The sequence below is a fragment of the Alternaria atra genome, assembly GCF_907166805.1.
Source record: "Alternaria atra isolate CS162 genome assembly, contig: 28, whole genome shotgun sequence".
In the NCBI taxonomy this organism is placed as follows: Eukaryota; Fungi; Ascomycota; class Dothideomycetes; order Pleosporales; family Pleosporaceae; genus Alternaria; species Alternaria atra.
The window spans coordinates 2537468-2556042 of record NW_025091326.1 but is presented as its reverse complement, the minus strand read 5'-3'; the positions used below and the strand labels follow the sequence as shown (position 1 = coordinate 2556042).

Sequence of the window (18575 nt, the reverse complement as noted above, 5' to 3'; positions counted from 1 at the left end):
CCATCTTTTGTGAGGTTGTGCCCACGTTTTGGCTGGCTGAGATGGGTAGCTGCTGAGGTAGTGGCCTGAGTAATATTAAACAAACCACCACCGCCAGCGTCGATAGTTTTGTGGATGTGGCAGTACTTGCACACAAACCAGATCCGATTAGTAGCCTGGCGCTCAACAACGCGGTAGCCATACCGAAAAATCCAGCTTTTAGGACGCTTAGAGCCCGCCAGTGGCTTCATGTAGCCAGGTAAACGAGCCCAGTCAATGCCGTCAAAGCTATCAGCAGCGCTGTTTATCTCATCTTGGCCATTATCTTTGTCTCCAGCCTCAGTTGTAGCCACCGTAACAGCCCTGCTACCCTCGGTAGGCGCAACGATATCATCCTCCACATGCGATTCCAAAAACTGCGACTCGAATGTAGGGACTAGCGACGAGACAGTGGCCTGGCTTACGGCAGCGAGGGCTTTACGAGGCGATCGACGCTGAGATGCTGGCTGAGATGCTGGCTGAGATGAGGCCGCAGGAGTTGAGATGACGTCGTCGGTAGCAGCAGCTACTCTCAAACGTTTGCTACTCGAAGAGGTATGTAGTACACGGCGTTTGGCCATATTAGGGCAGTCGAAAACACCAGAAAGAAGCGTCGATACAGGAAAATGGAAATCGCGATAGGCTTCAAAACAAGGCTGAGGTTAGGATAGGAGTAGGGCGCTAAGCTGTTTTAGCAGCTGTGTAGCCTATTGTAGCCTGTTTAGGAAATAGCCGAGGTAGTTGCAGCACTAAAAAGAACTGCAAGGCTAAAAAAGCATCGCGAGATCTGCTATACAGTCGATTATAGTTAATTTAACCAAGTAAACCAAGCAAGTCAAGCAAGTAAGGCACGCTAACTTGACTTGCTTGGTTCGCTGTGCAGCTCTGACTTGACTTGCTTGCTTGGTATGAACCAAGCAAGTTTGAACAAGCAAGCAAGTCAACTTGCTTTTTGGCAACACTGGTCCTTCAGAAAGACCGTATCTTCCTCGTGGTCGCCACTTCGCGTCGCTTGCCGACCCAATAGCCAACGGCACATCTTCTATGATCATAGGAAATATGAGAATAAAGCTATCCTCAGCGAAAGTCATGGCAAGAATGCGGTATCTTGAGACACTTCCGGAACTGATTGTCACACCTGCAGGCGATGGGATTTCTTGCGCCACCAAAGAAAAGGAGCAGAGCTGGGAATGAGGCTAGGAATAACGAAAGAAGGCCGGAGAAATCTTAGTCGCCGGGAGAAGTCTAGATGGGACACGAGGAGACAAGATGCCGCAGTATGTTTGGTGGTGCGCACTTTCCAAAGCCCATCCGGGATATAGCTATAGCTGCGGAGTCACCCGTGAGGGCTATCTTCTTTAGCATTGGAATATTCTCTTCTTGCTCGTCCTCTCAGGAATGTACAAAATTGCGTCTATTTATGGAACTAAAGTCTCCATTGCAAAAGTATATTAGAAGTCACCGCCAAGGTCGAACGCCCAGAAGTCGGAGAACGACCAGCCACTCATGTCGATCTGCATGTCCTGTAGCGCATCAAAAGATCCGGTCGTGTCTTTCGCGCCACCGGCAACATCCAGGTTCATGCTTACCTCGTCCAGCAACGTGGGAGGCGCATTTTCGGCAGTCCTAGTCGTTGATCCCGTTTCTTTTCTGGTGCCTATAGTGTTGCGAAGGGAAGACGCTAAGCTGTTCATGGGGTCTTGCTGTAGAGCTAGCACTCTGAAAGCTATTGTAGTGAAACAGTCGAGCGTTTTTCTACATCTCGAGAGGATGTCATCGCTAGCATTATTGATGTATGCAATAGAAGTGGCAGGCGACGGAGGAGGGGGCAGCATGCCTACTGCAGCAGACATACTATATGAGTAGCGCGAATAAGATCAGCATATGTTCCATATGGGTTCCCTGCAACATTACTTACAGCCAGCACTCCATGTATCCCGTCCCAAGCCGGAAGACTTTGACTTCGAAGATCTGTCTTGTGCGCTCTAAAATGTCTATTGAAGACGCGCACAGCGTTCTTGCAAGGAAGGACTCTTGTGGCAATACCGCTAGGTACAGGTCCATTCGTGAATCGGAGCCCACTGCACGTTTGGGTAGAGGAAGATCTGCAAAATGGGTATGGTGGTCTACATGTTGAGTCTCAGAGTCTGCTGCATAGGACGCGGATGACTTGACTTTTCGACGAGCACAATTCTGATACACGATTTGAGAAAGTGCCAGACCGGCCCTGATTATATCGTTGCGGAAGTTGTTAAGTGCTAGGGTGCCTTGTGATATCAAGCGATCGTGCATTGCAACCAGCAAGCTGCACGTATCCACGCAAGTCGTGAATGAATACAGGTAGCGATCATTTGTGTAAGCTAACTTCGCGTACGGCTTATGCAGCAGCAGAAGGTACTGACGCAATTGCAAACGAAGGAGCGTAGAGGGTACAAGCGCGCAATCGTCATCCCAAACGGGAAGGGTGGCCAATGCAGAGCGGATTTGCGCATCATAGTGCAGTACGTCGGTGTAATGAAGGGCGCTAGAAGGTGTGTTCAAAAGGTGCGTGAGATGGATACGAAGGGAAAGTGATTTTAGAGTGACGGTAAGGTATGATGCCGATGTGAAATATTCAGGGGACTGACCTAACGGCACGTCTTGCATGTCCGGTGAGAAGGCTTCATCAGCAAGATTCGCAGGCGCGGGCGTATCAAAGTATAATCCGGTAAGCCCAGATTGAATGCCGCTCTCGATGGACGATTGAAGCTCCAACTCCATGACAGTGACCCACAATCGCTTCTTCATTTGATCATCGAACGGTGACATCTTACCGTGCCCGAGCAGATGCGGATCACGGTGCATACCAGACGCAAGAGATAGCCGAAGTAAGTCTCCCGAAGCAATCCAATCTTGCTTTAATTGGACGCAATTGACACGCTTGGCAAGCAACGACAAGCACTGTAATTGGAAGAAGGGTAAAGCAACCCGTTTGCGAGGCTGCTCGCTGATCCAGCTATCGCAGACATCGATGAGTTCATGAGCTGCTTGCCGGTCGGCGGTCGTATCGCCAACGAAGACATCGTCTTTCGGGGTAAGACACTTCGTGATTGCAACGAGCAATACGAGCAAGACAGCGAAGCTAACTAGGCCCTTCTTGTCTTGATCTGATTCCCAAAATATGCGGTATTCTTCCCAGAAAGACGGCTCGTGTAGGATTCTATAACTTGTCTCCCACGTCTGGAAATAGAGGGCAACTTGTGTATCAACAGTGCTCTTCGCAGGGAGGACGGCCAATATTTCGAAATCGACGTCGGAGCTTCTGGCGGTCTTGCACTTTGCGGACTTCTTCCTCTGATCGCGGAAGGTTTTGAAGTCAGTTTTGACACGCATAATTGAATGATCAACAGTCAAGGCCTCGCGTGTAAACGCCTGCAGCTCGTGATTCTTCGTGATGGTCAGTTGCTGGTACATGGCTATCGGGGTCTGGGCTTGTGAGTTGTACCATGGAGATCATGCTCATGATGCTCGTTGCACCATTGAACTGGGATTTGAAACCTTTCCCTCTGAACATGATTTCCTCTTTGATCCCGGGCTCATCAGTGATAACGGCCTCGTATTGCGAAGGGTTTCCGGTGCTTTCCCGTGTGGCCAGCTTTTGCTCCAACATGGCGATCCGTCTCTCTTGCACTCTGAGCTTCCATTGCAATGAATCTGGTGTGTCCGAGGGAGGGTTGCTATCGGCTGGCCGCTCAGCAAGGGCAAATGACGATGCGCCGGCGCCAGGGTGGGACTCTTCGAGTAGCCGAGGGTCGTATGTACACTCGTGACCTCTGCCAGTTTTTTGGCATCGGCCGCACACTGGGAAGACGCGATCACATTTCATTTTGCGGTTGCGGCACGCGTAGCACGACAACACTTTGCGCTTCTTGCTTGTGCGTCGCTGAGACGAGCCATCGTGACCTTCTGTGGAGTTGGGGGCTTCCGGGGAATTGTCGCGAGACCTGTCGCTTATCCACTCGGCGCCCGGAGCGGACATGACGGATGGTAAGTGGTAACTGTGACCTGTGACGATGAGCGTGTTGCCGAAGGCGAAGCGGGTCGGACAAGGCGGAGGTGAGATGCAGGTGGTTGGAGCGCACAGACTCGGACATTAAACGGAGCGGTCCAGTTTGCAGTCACGGATACCAACCACCCACTCACATTTTGGCTCATCAGAGCATTCGCCCATTCAGTCACGGTACAGCGTCACCAAAATTGTCGCCCTATTACATCAATCTACCGGCATTTCGATCCGTCTATCGAGACAATGGCCCCGTGCATAGGGATTTCTCCGAGTCGAAAGCGGGGAATCCTAGTCGCCTCATTACCAGTCTCGTGGCCATCTGCCAATACACTCGCTGGAACGACTGTTGCATCGTAAACAACCCCCTCTTTTTTACACGTGGTATAAACTTCCGATAGTAAGCCTTTTCCATCATCACTTCTGGGTTCATGTAGCGCCTTTCTGGTGTGCGGCGACACAGTGACCTACCGAAGGTTCAAAGATATGATCCAGAATTCGTTCTTGTAAGATACTATCCAGGCAACAGCACGGTACTGAATCATTCGTACGCGAGTCAAATCTGCTATCTACTTGGATTTGTTATGCCAGCCCCACTTGCTCAGCGCCCAGCCCATGGCATTGAGCTTCGATGTGCTTCGTATGCTTAGCCGGATGGACAGCCGACGGGAGGAATTACATCGTAACCTCCGTCGGATCAATCTTCCCAGCTCTCACCGCGAGATTCCATGGTTTACCCCTCCAGTTATATTGCACTGAGATTGTCCTATGTAACAACGAGGGCTCGTGTGGTAGCAAGTGGTCTTCCCAATCCAAATGCGCTGCCTACATTGGCTGCCAGACACTTCTTAACATCCATCCAGATTTCATTGCAAACAAGGGGTGCTGGCGCGCATATCTGGCTCGGGGACAAGCCCTTGAGCCACCAATCGCTGCATTTCGCGCGTATCAACTACTTATTGGCATTACATTAATTGCAAGTCAAAATATACAGCGTATACGTCAAACTGCGTGTTTGATCTTCCGAGCAACAAGACTTAAAAGACGACTGGCACTGTCTGTTTCACGGTGTGTATCGATATCTTGTGAATCCTAGCCTACCACAATACCAAGACGCCAACGCCTGTACTCCTCATCATGTATCGATACTTTATCCTTGCTGCCTCCCTTTTACACGCGGGCCATGGACAACTCGTTGGTACACAGCAAACGGAAACCCATCCAGGGATGACATGGCAGTCTTGCACCGCAAAGGGTAGCTGCACAACCAAGAATGGTAAAATTGTTATCGATGCTAATTGGCGATGGCTTCATAAGAAAGAAGGGTAACGGTCCACAATATCTGCCACATGCTTTGTTGCTGATGGAAAACTAGCTATGATAATTGTTATACAGGCAATGAATGGGATGCGACGGCCTGTCCAGACAACAAAGCATGTGCTGCCAACTGTGCCGTTGACGGTGCAGACTATAGTGGCACATACGGCATCACCGCTGGCAGTAACTCACTGAAGTTGAAGTTCATAACCAAAGGCTCCTACTCAACAAACATTGGTTCTCGGACGTACTTGATGAAGGACGACACTACTTATGAGGTGAGAAATTCATCCGTGCATGAAATCATATACTAAGTGGAGTTTGAACAGATGTTCAAGTTCACAGGAAACCAAGAGTTCACTTTCGATGTCGACGTGTCAAATCTGCCATGCGGCTTCAATGGCGCCTTGTATTTCGTTTCCATGGATGCAGATGGCGGCCTAAAGAAGTACTCGACCAACAAGGCTGGTGCTAAGTACGGAACTGGGTATTGCGACGCCCAGTGTCCACGAGATCTGAAATTTATCAACGGTGAGGTAGGTCACGATCGGCTCCAGCGATTTGGTTCGGATACTCAATTTTTTACAGGGAAATGTCGAAGGTTGGAAGCCATCTTCCAACGATGCAAATGCAGGCGTTGGCGGCCATGGTTCGTGCTGCGCAGAGATGGATATCTGGGAAGCGAATTCTATCAGCACAGCGGTTACCCCACATTCCTGTTCCACGATTGAGCAGTCTCGTTGCGACGGTGACGGCTGTGGTGGTACCTACTCTGCCGACCGTTATGCGGGGGTTTGCGATCCCGACGGCTGCGACTTTAACAGCTATCGCATGGGTGTTAAAGATTTCTATGGCAAGGGCAAGACTGTGGACACGTCAAAGAAATTCACCGTGGTCACACAATTCATCGGCACTGGCGACGCCATGGAGATCAAGCGCTTTTATGTCCAAGGTGGCAAGACTATTGCGCAGCCTGCATCTACAATCCCTGGCGTGAGCGGCAACTCCATTACAACTAAGTTCTGCGATCAGCAGAAAGCCGTATTCGGGGACACATACACATTCAAAGACAAAGGCGGTATGGCGAATATGGCAAAGGCTCTTGCAAATGGCATGGTCCTTGTCATGAGTCTGTGGGATGACCATTACAGCAACATGCTTTGGCTTGACTCGACGTATCCTACAGACAAGAATCCAGACACCGATCTAGGTACTGGCAGAGGAGAATGCGAGACTACTAGCGGCGTACCGGTAGACGTTGAAAGTCAGCATGCTGATGCCACGGTCACCTATAGCAACATCAAGTTTGGGCCGCTGAACTCGACTTTCGGTTAAGGGAAGTGTAGTGAAGACAGGAGGCTAAGACGGAGCGCACGAGGATGGGCAAGCAAGCATGGTCTCGTTTTGTCCTGCTAGCTTCCATAGTGATAGTCTCTTAGTAGAAAAGATTCAAGGGGCATCTCTACAAATGTACGTTGCAAAACGGACTTTGACTTTTGTGAAGCATATTTGATGGATATGAGTGAAGGAAGACAATATCACGCTACGCGGCCCGAGCATCCATGGCGTGTCACGTCTGTTCTCACGTGCGACAGTCTTCAACATACCACCCCCCTTTTTCACTCGATCGAATATCACCTACACGGCATTAGAACATATATGACTTTCATTGTATTCTCGAAGCTTCGCTAAGTACATCTCCGTTGGGAGCGAAGATCACCGCCTCGTTACGCAGAATAACTACATTCCACACATATCCGGGCATGTAACCCTCCAAAGGTCGCCTCAATTCTGGGCAAATCCAACGCGGGGATTCTTTCGCTGGTCGAGCAGTGGTGTGGCTATATGTAAAGGTCGTATGTGATGGTTACGTCCCAAATTTGTGAGCTGCTTCACGAAGGACACCTGGTTTAACTACACGTGCAACTCGAATGGGTCCACACCACGTGTTCCATTCTGCTGTAGAAAGAGAAGGCTGCTACTAGTAGCCATAGGCAGATTGATCGCTCGCGAAAACCCATTTCGCGACCCATCCCGCAACATTTAGAAGGAACAACCAGAGTAGTGCTGAATCGAGCTATTGTGCAACTTGAACCTATATCGGAATTTGAAACGTCGTCGCGAGACACAATCTTGCGCGATCATATCTCCCCTATCAAACTTCTGAACCACGGAGTATCGCTGCCACAAGCACTCGTGCTATCGCTACCCTACCCACAATCCGCGACAATCGTGGCAAACACACGGTTCACTTGCAACGAAGGCCTCCGTATGAAAAATATATTGTTACTGCTGCGGACTGTAACATAGGCATGCGTGTGCCCCTCGAGCGTTACCGTCTCAGAAGACGTGGCTGGAGACAACCTGGAGTCTTGAAGATCCCTTGGACGATGCAGTGCTTCGAAAGTGTGAATTTATCACCATTTGTCGGTTCCGCTGAACTGTTCGTGTGTTAAAGTACACGGCAGAAGGCTACAAGTTTCGTGGTAAGAAAGAGATGGTAGGCCAAACTACAGAAATGAGACACATATAGCTTACAGCTATTGATGGTGCTAATGTTGGAACCGAGAGGTGTCACAGAGCAGAATCAGGCCGAATTCTGTTTAACTACCACCTTGAATGTTACTAGAGCCTGTCAGCCGATTTAACTCTCACGTTCATCAAGAGCGCGTTACTCCCTGTTTCCCTATCCGGTGGATAAAAAAACTCGCGTTAACGCTATATGTCCACTTACATCTTAATGTTCAGCGCCCATATACCGGTGAGGGTAGTTTTGCGGAGGAAAGAGAGCCTCCTTCAACTCCTCTGCATCTACCCCTTTGTTGCCAAGGTTGCCTGCAGCAAGTGCAGCATCCACAATCGCATCCCAGTCCTCACGATCCTCTTTGAATGGTTAATGAAAGTCGTCATCATTCAAGCGGAATGGAAGTTTACGAAGGACTTACCGAATACCACCAGTAAGCAGTCTTGTTTGTTTCTATGACTGCAAACCATCTTCACGTTGGGAATGACGCGCATATGCTGTCGGCAGTAATAGAAGTGTTGGGCACGGAAACATGGCATGTGGAATGAGTTTTGCGAGCATCTGCCACTGTTGCCCAGGCCTTCTTCCAGAACAAAACCACTAGCATGCATTAGTAACCCTGTTCCTCATGAGCGGTTTGGTGGAGACCGTTTTACCAAGATCTTAAGATGCCGTCACGCTCGTGGCGGTGGCGTTCAGCCATTATATTCTCCATAACCATAGGAAGATAAGCAGCGTTGTCCTTACTACCAATTGGGGCCTGCTGCTCGTGTTGTGATTGAAGGTCATCTGTAGATGAATGGAAGACGGCTCTACGTGGACGGGGTGTAGCATTCAAGTCCTCGAGCTGAATAGGGGGTAGACGAGGAGGAGAGCCCCCATGTCCAACAGAAGTCGTCCCTGGCAGAGAAGAGTAGCCCGGGCCATAACCACCAGAACCCATTGTACCACCAATAAGTTCCCGCTGAGATGATTTGTTGTGACTGGTTCTGGTAAGCGCACCTGAGCGAGGGACAGGACTACTTGGGTAGATGTGCAGACTCGAGTAACCACTGTGGCTACCACCAGGCGGCTCAACAGAGCGATCCATGGCGGCGTTGAGCTGATGTCGAAGTTGTCGCTGCCGGTCCTCCGCCTCCCGAAGACGCTGGCCTAGGCCTGTGATATGGCCGTCATGCTCTTCGCGAATGTTCTGAATTTCGTCACCGAGAGCCTGAAGCTGAGCCTGTATCTGGCGGGGATGCGGTAGGCGTGACTCCATGTCGTGAGTAGAGCACGCGGATGGGGGAGAAGGTAGTCGAGGGTGGGAAGCAAAGGTAGCTTGAAAGACTTGGCCGATTGGTTTCCTGATTCAAAGAGTAGGTCAAACAGAAGCCCCACTCCGTAGTTCGCATTTGAAGTTGGATTGCGCCTTGGCCAAGAAGATCCTACGTCATCTACGTGAGAGCTCGCTATCGAGAGATGAAATATTTGCGTGAGGATTGGTTACCCGGGCAATGATCGGTGGCGAACCGAAAGCAACACCAGGGCACACGAATTGTTCCTTGTTATTTCCTGTCTTCCCCTCCTTCAACTTCGTGCTACAGGCGGCATTCTCTCCTGCGCCGTTCTTGACTCATTCCATTAACTAGTAACGCATCTTCTCACTCCCATCTGAACATCCAGCATCTAAACGGCCCAAATTTGCAGTCCGTATCTGTAAATCAATGGCCAAATCGAGATGACTGTATCGTAAGAACCTTGACGGCTCAACAGCTATTGCAACGAAAATCGAACGTTCTCGCCCACATACCCCCTGATTCATTCTTGTCCATGCTAAGGAACTATTAGATGCTCCCCACGAAACGAACTCGAAGACGGTCGAGTGAAAGAAATGTAATTTTTTGAAGGCGCTTCGCTTGCGCCTTCAGTCACTGTTGCTCCTCAGGAAGCTCGATTGTTCGCAAAGCTGTTTTAGTATTCGCTAACGCTGGCAGGCATGTTAAAAACGAAGAAGGTACCAATGCGAACTCCAGGGCCTGTGGATTGATATCGCGAGTCCCTCTTCCTGGAGACATCAAGTGGGTCGTTTGAGCTTTTGATGTTGCTTTCTCTATGAATGAGTGGGTGGCGGGATGGAAGGAACCCTGAATTGCTCTTTCTACAGTCATACGCAGGGGATAGACAACTGAGAGTTCAGCGAAATAGCCCAAACATCGGTCTATATGAAATGTGACGTTCAAAATGGTGAGATCAGATACATACGGAAGAATGTTTCCGTTGCGGAAACATCAGATCTCCGGTTCCTAGTGGCAATCTAACAGATGCCATACTCCACTAGTACGCTTGTGTAGTCTCCCTCCCAGGGCTTAGAGACATTTTCAAACTCCTGTCTATCTTCCTTATCGACCATCCCCCCAGTCGACCGTCCAGCACTTATCACTGACTCGTGCTCAAAGCTTTCCATATTTGTTTCCCCCCACTTTCGGTATTGGAGACAGCGTATCGAGCGCTTGCAGCGATTCCAGGTGCTTTCTCGATTCTCAAGACGCTCAAGAGTGACACGCTGTCGAGTGTTAGTTCGGCAGGTTTTTTCAACGTTATCAGTCAATCGAGGACGTACGCGAGCAGCCTCATCCCGGCGCTTCTGGATGACAGCATCCTTTTCCTTGGCCGCATCTTCTGCCCGGAACTGCTCAAGTACCGAGAGATGGCGCTTCTGCCATGGCGCTCGCCATTTCATGAGACGCCAGTGCATGCTGTAGGCCGTAGCATAAAAGTGAGTTCGTAGTTGTCTCCGTATTCTTCTCCCTCTGAAGAGAGTGAGTATGTTTGGTCGTTGAACAGGTAACAGGTTCAACATGGCAATTCTACTAAGTATGGCGAGATGGGTGAGGGGGTACGCCCGCGTTTCGTTGACTACTGACGGAAATCGAAGTGCAGTACTGATTTCCTCGAAAATGACGGTGAAGATGGAACACTAGCAAAAGTTATGGGTTAGTTAGGTCGGTGAATTCGCCCTGCACCTGTAGATTAAAAGGTATGTTGGATGACCACTCATAAGCTCCGCGCTTTCACTGTAGTTTTGATGCCTCCTGTATCGGTCGCCACAAAGGTGTGTTTGCTTCCAAGTTTTGCAAGCCCTCTTTTAATCGAATGAAAAGTGTATTGAGTGTTTGTTCGCCTCCACTTCCATTCCTTCCACATGATATCAGCTTCGATAACCCACGGGCTGAAACACTTTTCCCGACTTTTCCCCACCACCCATAACCTCAAAAATATGTCGACCCCTCCTAGCACTAGTTCGGCTTCTTCATCTGCATGTTCGACAGACACTCTGCGACTGTCGGGGCTCCGCGAGTACATGCGGTTTGCGAATGCTGGTTTTGGCAACCAGTTGACTGACGCACGCAATCTCATGCGTACGCAAGCACCTCCTGTGCGTGTTCTCGTTCATCAACAGCATAAAACTGTGGTGGACTCAATTGCGTCAGAGGTCGCCAACTCAGTTCGCCAGGCTGCGCTGATCCCACATGGCGCGCCAAAACATGGGTGGGAAAAGGGATCATATAGGTCGCCTTTTGACTATCATATCCCCGGTCATATAGTTGGCAGCAAGAACGCTACCTCTGGCAGATCAAATTTGCTTGCCTTTCCTTCGATTCGAATTTCCTTTATACCTCCAGACAGTATGACACCAGCCGAAACTCATGCGGCCCAAGAGATACCGATGTACGCGATGAAGCACGAGCCTGAATCTAACTCATCGTGTCGGGCGGTCACGCCTGGCCCTGATGTAAGCCTCAAATTATCTCTTCCTTTCCCAAGCTGCGTAACTAATTTGTTTCAAGGCTAAAGAGCGTCATCTCTTCCTCGGCCCACTCCGCATGATTCGCAGAACAGGAGTCGCTCTTCGCCAGGATGACCGCGAGCAGCTGTTCACCTTTATTGACAGCTACATGTCCGATTCTCTGCATACGGTCGTAGAACGGGATGGCATTCTGCCCAACGTCGTCTACGGGGTTAGTATTCCTATGACAGACGCCAATTGGGCAAAGTACAGCCAACTCCTTGCTGTCTTCGGATTTGCGAGCGGTATGCACGCTATGCTTGCTGTGGGGTCGGACGAGTTCGACAACTACACCTATGTCGTCGACGGTACAAGTGCAATGCACGTGGAGGGTTGGAAGGTTCTAGCGAGTGCGAGTGAGAAAAAATCTCGATATGATAATGCTTTCATAAGAGCTGGTAAAGGTCTGGGGGATATGTGGTTGAGGGTGGAGTTGAATACGCTGGTTCCATCGAGGATTCTGAGCAGTAGCGAGTTGGAGCGAAGTTTGTCATAATGATACCAGGATGGTATCCTTGAAAAGAGTATGTCTAGAGAGTCTCACTGCCCCTGTATAATCCTGCTTGATGAGAAAAGATGTCATACCGACGCTCTTTAGTTTTTGACAGTGGATGTAATCGCTCAAAATGGCCTGAATCCTAGCGAGTACAGACTGACAGGATGTCCATTCGAGTTTGCCTTGCTCTGGTCGATGTGCACAAATCCTCCAAAGACGAACTCTTCTCTATACTGGAAAGGTGAGCAATATTGCCAATGAGAAAGGCTTATCGCGCTATAGCCTAGGTACTTAGGTATTGAACTAAGAGACCTCAAGAAGCCCTCCATACGTCCCAGAAGTCATTCCTCGCACTGACCCACGCATCGAGCGGGGATATGGACTAAATGCTATGAAGACAAGATACTGGGGTGTCGATGCTCAAACTCCACTCGGTGTTCTGTAAACACCGTCCTGTAAACACCACTCGTCTCTACTTCTCCACAACGCCTCGGCGCTCTCGTCACCACACCGCCACCACGAACTATACGCGCTTTCAGCTTCTCGCAATACGACCGAAGGACTGATCGCTGTGAGGAAAACATGATAGGGAAGTGTGTACAGGCGGGCGCGCCGCGGAGGAGAGCCGTATCACAACGAACCCAACCCCGAATGAGGGTTTTCGCTTCGTGCGACTTAGAAGCGAGATCAGAAGTGGTACGTCACCTGGCATGTAGTAGACCTCGAGAGTTTAGTTAGAAAGACGTGGTACTGGTACCATCCACTTCCGTTGGAGGTTCATTCGGAGACTCTCACATCCTGAATCCGACGTCTTAACACATATGCCCATTGTCTCTTCGCTACCGACGCTGCCTGTTCGACACTGCTATCTTCCGGAGTCGAATTTTGGCATCCTTTCTCGAAGCAAAGTCTTACGCGTCTGTCCGATGTAGCCAGCCAAAACACCGCCGATGGCACCTCAATACACATCAGCAATCGCAACGAGCGCTCGTTCTTTATGACTTTGGCTTTTCTCCTCCTTCGAGTACTACTCACTTTCACTAGCGTAGATACAACTCCGGCGCAAGAAGATGGTTCTCAAAAGCTCAAGCCAACTGAGGCTCAACTCAAGAAGCGCACGATTCATGAACGGACGGTATGTGGCTTTTACATCTACGACTACATCCCGCCAAACAGGACAGCGAAAAACGTGAAGAAGCGCGTGTACTACTCCGCTGGTGGCAGCTGGAAGCTGCCTGTCTCTGGTATAGCCTTTGAATAACGGCGGATCTGGCGAAGGCAATACCCGGCACAACCATCTCTTCGGTGTCAGTACCTCTTGCGCCAAGAAACCCTGCACCAAAAACGTTTCCAGCGTTGATGAAGCTCTATCGTACTTTGATGGCAGATGCCGAACAATCACAAGCCGATACCAAAAGGATTCCTCATCCTGTTGTGGTTCTGGCTATCTGCTCTTCGATTGATCTTACCCGCAAGAATCCCGATATTAAGAGAATCGCGCTGCGGAATCTTCTCCTTACCTACCTACTTATACGTATTTGACTAAGTTGTAACTTCTGTGTAGTGAAGCTTTATGTTGAAAGGCACTATTTTACTCTTAGTCTCCAGTTTCAAGTCGCGAGGTCGGCCACGACTCCAACATGCGTGGTGTATTCCTTCCCGCCCTTGTACGGTTCCAGCTTTTCACCGTCCCAGGCTGGCCATAGCGCAAGCAGCCGAACGACGCTTCTGCATCGCAAAGTAAAGACGGCGGTCTGCCAAAGGAGTCGAACGGTGCCTCGGTCACGTTCCAGTTCCTGCATATCCTACAGGGCATGCGTCGCTGATTGCATAGGCACAGGCCCCTGTGCGCCAGAATCATGTTCTGTGGCTTTATTCGATGTTCGCATAGGCGGGCGTAAGGATCGTAGCGGCCTGAGGAGCCGTCTCATCGTCGTCGTTGAACGTGGGTATGTTGTTACTGTAAAGATGTTCAATCAGCAGGCATTCTTACGATTCACATTATCGCCGGCGCTGCTGGGACTTACCTCATGTATGGCCCTGGTGTCGGTCCAGCGCAGATGTTACAAACTCGTCATAGGCATGGCGCTTGCGAGTTTGCGCAAAGGGGCAGAACCGAGTGATGCATATAGCGATGTTCAGAAGAAGATGTCCCAAGTTTGTCGAGGTAGTGCTGGGAGTGAGGGAAGCCGCTCCAGAACGTGGAGCCTATCGGGGAACCGGGTCATCACAGAGCGCTCGACCAGTTTCGAAAAAGCGACAGGAGGATGAGTCTCATCTCTGCTACTAAAGCCACTGGGCGAAATTGCCTGAAGCTGTGTTGCGCGGTAGTGCTGGCGGCGGGTGTGTAGGCGGTAGGGGCTGCGCCAAAAGTCGCAATAACGTCATTGGTGTTGAGCTGCAGCCTTACTGTCGCCAAGAACTCAGCCCTTTTACCTCACGTTTAGACGCAGAAACGTTGGAAAGACCTCGGAGCACGCGGCAATCACTGCTCGCGTTGTCATGATCCAGCTCCACGAAGCTTTGCATGTTCCGGCAACTCGATGAACTGCGAATCTTTTCCATCGCGGTTAGTGAGGTCATCGTCAGGACAGCCCCTACGAGCGACCTTAAACGTCAACATAGCATAAGGACAACATAAGCGTAACATAGGCATGGCTTGGGGGCAGCTCCCTTACTCCCTGTAGTTCAGACGTGTGGGAATCGTTGACAAGCGCACAGCATTCGATATACCAGGAATACGCAGACGACCCGTACTGAACAGGTCTGGACGTCAAGACACAAATCCCAGGAATTGCAGCATCAGTATAGGCCTGAATGTGACACACCGTCAGGCACAGAAAGACGCTAGTTTATAGTAGGTTTTCCACTGCTTCGCTGCTGGTTAACCAGAACAGTATCCTCCCCTCCCCCCTTAAGCATCTGCTGCTAGTTAGATTCTATGGATGGGAACGTCATAGTACTATCCACATATCAAAAAGTCTACCTACTCCTTTTAGCATCGCCACACAACGGACAGGAGCGTATATATCCACCTTTGCAATATCACGGACATCGGGCTATTTGCAACCCATCGAGTAAATAAGGCCATGTACGCGACAGACGTCTAATTAAGCATAGCTTCCGGGACTAAACTCTCCTTCCCCACAATTCGTTTACCACCCTTGTCCCGATGTTAATACGCCGCGCTAACTATTGAAACATTCGTGTTTACTCGTGACATTTTATAGCGCGGCGCCCATTTTCCGTCAATGAGGGATGAGCGGGCAACCTGCTGGACATGGTGGTATGACGATCCTAGGATTGTTGGTCGCGCGAGAGTATATCTTAAACGATCTTTCTCGACCTGGCATTCCTGAGCGATATCTATGCTTTGATTTCTCAACTTCGTCATGCGCTTTCTCTGTCTGCTAGGCTTTAGCCTGTCCGCTTCAATAGCGAATGCGACACTTCAGATCGTACCCGGTGCGACTTGGACAGCAGTATGTTGCATTGTACTCCCTTCCAAATGGTAACTGACGTTACTTCAGACCAACACAGGTCAGCACATACAGGCTCATGGCGCCGGCATTATCAAGGATGGCGGAAAGTGGTATTGGTGAGATTTATCCACGCGCAGGCTCAAACTCTACCAGTACTCACACACCGACAGGGTTGGCGAAGACAAAACAAACGGGACAGCTTTCACAAACATCAACTGCTATTCATCCACTAACCTTGTGGAGTGGTCTTATGAAGGTGCTCTGATCTCGCGCACTGCATCCGGAGATACAGGACCCAATCGCGTTATCGAGAGACCAAAGGTTGTGTACAACAAGCAGACGGGCAAGTATGTTTTATGGGCGCATATCGATAGCGCCAACTATGGTGAGGCGAAGATTGGTGTCGCAATTGGAGACAGCGTCTGCGGAAAATACACGTACCTGCGAAGCGAGAGACCATTGGGCTTCGAGAGTAGAGACTCGGGCGTGTTCGTTGATGATGACGGCAAAGGCTACCTACTCACGGAAGACGTACGCCTCCCTCACCTAACCGTCAGAATACACATCTCTAACCAGAACAGCGCAGCAACGGCTTACGCATCAACGCACTTTCCGATGACTATCTCAACGTTACTAGGAATGTCTACGTCTGGAAAGAGAAATACGAGTCCCCAGCCCTCATCAAACATGAAGGTGTTTACTTCATGTTCGCCTCACAGCTTACCGGATGGAACCCAAACGACAACTACTACAGCACATCAACATCGCTCTCAGGTCCATGGTCTTTCTGGAAAAAGTTTGCAGACTCTGGATCAAATACGTACGCTTCTCAAACAACCTTTGTATTGCCTGTCGGGAATGGATACGTGTACATGGGCGATCGATGGCAAAGTGAGAATTTGATGAGAAGCACATATGTGTGGCTACCGCTTCAAATATCCGGGACTACTGCTAGCATGAAGAACACAGTCAATTGGATTCTTGACCCCAATACTGGGGCTACTACCTCTGGTCCCGAAGAAACCTCCTACGAAGGTGAGAACGCAAACCTTACCGACGGTGCCAAATCTCAGGCCTGCTCCACTTGCTCTGGCTCCAAAGCAGCTGGATACATTGGCGGCACGGCATCCGGCACCATCGCGTTTCCCAACATCCAGTCTTCAGCAACAACTCGCACGACGATGAGGATCAAGCATCTCAATGGCGATAAGGGTCAAAGGTATGCAAATATCAGCGTGAATGGGAAGACGCAGAGAGTAGCCTTTCTGCCACATGGGGGAGGCGATCCAGCAAGTTCGGTGGTACACGTCGATTTGAAACAGGGTTCGAACGAAGTCAAGGTTGGCGGTATCAATGGAGGCTGGGGACCGGATATCGATAGGATCTTTGTTCCAGTCAGGTGAGAGTTATCTAGAGTATAGCAGAACAAAGTTTCAAGTATATCATCAAGGTTCAAGGCCTATGCGTCGTTTTATCGGATTTAGTATCATACTAATGCACATCTCGCAACCTGATCCGCACAATATGCTCGTGCCGGCAACATCTTTGCCTTCTGTAGAGTAGAGATGCGTATGATATATTCATAGCGATGGTTCTGCTGTTGATGATCTCATTGCATTTAGTTCCTACTTTTTCGTGAAACAGGATTTCCATGTCATCTCGACGATCTCATCACGGCACCTAGACTTGCAGCGCATACACCTGATTCGTATGTAAAATTACATAACGCTTCTCGACCTTGGAAACACTGGGCAACAACGCGATTGTGGAACAATGCGTGTTTGATCGCATACTTTATACACACGCCGCAAGCAATTTCCTATCAATTTACCTGTCTGAAGTGGTGGCCTTGGTGGAAGCTAGGACCAACTGCGATCGTGAGCTATAAGAAAACTCCCAAGAGGCACGTACACTGTGAATCTGAATGCGAGAAGTTGTATACAAAGTGAGAATTTTTGGACTGACAAGTCTCCATCTAGACTTGGTGATAAGAGCTGGCCCGCAGCTACGGAATGAACAATGGTATATACACGACGATTGGGTCGTTACATTATCTAGAAAAGGGACTGTAAAGCGACACAGGAGCCTAAGAGATGAAGTACTTTGCTTTTACCATTCGGGCAGCGGCACCTTGGCGGCAGCACCCTTGGTAGCAGCCCCAGCTCCAGCCGCCGCACCACCGGCCGCCATATTGCTCATAACAAACTTAGCAGCCTCATTCGCGTTGGCACCATATGACAAGTGCGGCGCCAAGATGATAGCCTGGCCCGCACAGATAAGATCGCCAGTTGCGCAGATGATCTTGGTGTTTCCGGCTGCGACTTTACCGACAGGCTTGCCGTTGTTTGGGTCACCAAAGATGACAGCACTAGACACAAAGGCCGAGTCCTGGGCGCTGAGCATATCTGCTGCGTTGTGGACAAGCTGTCCGCCTTGTCTAGTCATTTTGTCAGATTTCATGGTCCCTGAACCAGATTGGAACTGCTTGCTACTTACGAGTAGCCCGCCATAACCAGTGTAGTGTCTGGGCACTGCGCCCTGACCTGTCCAACCATTTGCGCCATGAGCTGGCTGCCTCCTTTGTCGCCACCAACAAGGAAACCAGGCACATCTGCTGGGTACTGTATGCCTTGTACGGCTACGTTGGCAGCACCCCCCATCATCACGCCGAGGGCGGTGACGAATGGTGGGCCCGCGATGCTGCCCATATTACCAAGTTCAGTGGTACCACGGGCGAAAAGGACAGTCATGGCTTTGCAGCCGCCGCCATTCTTCACATCGTTCTGGGTGATCGAGGTGAGGGCGGCAAAGGCGGTGGTTGGAAGGAGGAAGATGAGAGACTTCATAGTTGTAGATGGGGTCGGCTT

General features: G+C 50.1%; 7 protein-coding genes across 7 annotated transcripts; 3 read left to right on the top strand and 4 right to left on the bottom strand.

Annotated features, from left to right (window-relative positions):
* Positions 1-1469: 1469 nt before the first annotated feature.
* Positions 1470-4036, bottom strand: ALTATR162_LOCUS7859 (uncharacterized protein; the record flags this gene model as incomplete). Its single annotated transcript, XM_043315487.1, has 4 exons — positions 1470-1872; positions 1937-2323; positions 2384-3444; positions 3503-4036. The coding sequence occupies 4 exons, from the start codon at positions 4034-4036 to the stop codon at positions 1470-1472; spliced, it is 2385 nt and encodes a 794-aa protein (XP_043171422.1).
* Positions 4037-5706: 1670 nt separating this feature from the next.
* Positions 5707-6712, top strand: ALTATR162_LOCUS7858 (uncharacterized protein; the record flags this gene model as incomplete). Its single annotated transcript, XM_043315486.1, has 2 exons — positions 5707-5913; positions 5966-6712. The coding sequence occupies 2 exons, from the start codon at positions 5707-5709 to the stop codon at positions 6710-6712; spliced, it is 954 nt and encodes a 317-aa protein (XP_043171421.1).
* A 1841-nt stretch (positions 6713-8553) lies between these two features.
* On the bottom strand, positions 8554-9162 carry ALTATR162_LOCUS7857 (uncharacterized protein; the record flags this gene model as incomplete). Its single annotated transcript, XM_043315485.1, has 1 exon — positions 8554-9162. The coding sequence occupies one exon, from the start codon at positions 9160-9162 to the stop codon at positions 8554-8556; it is 609 nt and encodes a 202-aa protein (XP_043171420.1).
* Positions 9163-10197: 1035 nt separating this feature from the next.
* On the bottom strand, positions 10198-10638 carry ALTATR162_LOCUS7856 (uncharacterized protein; the record flags this gene model as incomplete). The annotated part of the gene is made up of 2 exons (XM_043315484.1): positions 10198-10446; positions 10504-10638. 2 exons carry the CDS (start codon positions 10636-10638, stop codon positions 10198-10200), a joined length of 384 nt encoding a protein of 127 aa, XP_043171419.1.
* A 933-nt stretch (positions 10639-11571) lies between these two features.
* ALTATR162_LOCUS7855 (uncharacterized protein) lies at positions 11572-12226 on the top strand (the record flags this gene model as incomplete). The annotated part of the gene is made up of 2 exons (XM_043315483.1): positions 11572-11676; positions 11732-12226. 2 exons carry the CDS (start codon positions 11572-11574, stop codon positions 12224-12226), a joined length of 600 nt encoding a protein of 199 aa, XP_043171418.1.
* A 3392-nt stretch (positions 12227-15618) lies between these two features.
* On the top strand, positions 15619-17111 carry ALTATR162_LOCUS7854 (uncharacterized protein; the record flags this gene model as incomplete). The annotated part of the gene is made up of 4 exons (XM_043315482.1): positions 15619-15708; positions 15757-15824; positions 15879-16239; positions 16290-17111. 4 exons carry the CDS (start codon positions 15619-15621, stop codon positions 17109-17111), a joined length of 1341 nt encoding a protein of 446 aa, XP_043171417.1.
* Positions 17112-17817: 706 nt separating this feature from the next.
* On the bottom strand, positions 17818-18554 carry ALTATR162_LOCUS7853 (uncharacterized protein; the record flags this gene model as incomplete). The annotated part of the gene is made up of 2 exons (XM_043315481.1): positions 17818-18145; positions 18205-18554. The coding sequence occupies 2 exons, from the start codon at positions 18552-18554 to the stop codon at positions 17818-17820; spliced, it is 678 nt and encodes a 225-aa protein (XP_043171416.1).
* Between the last annotated feature and the right edge of the window lie 21 nt (positions 18555-18575).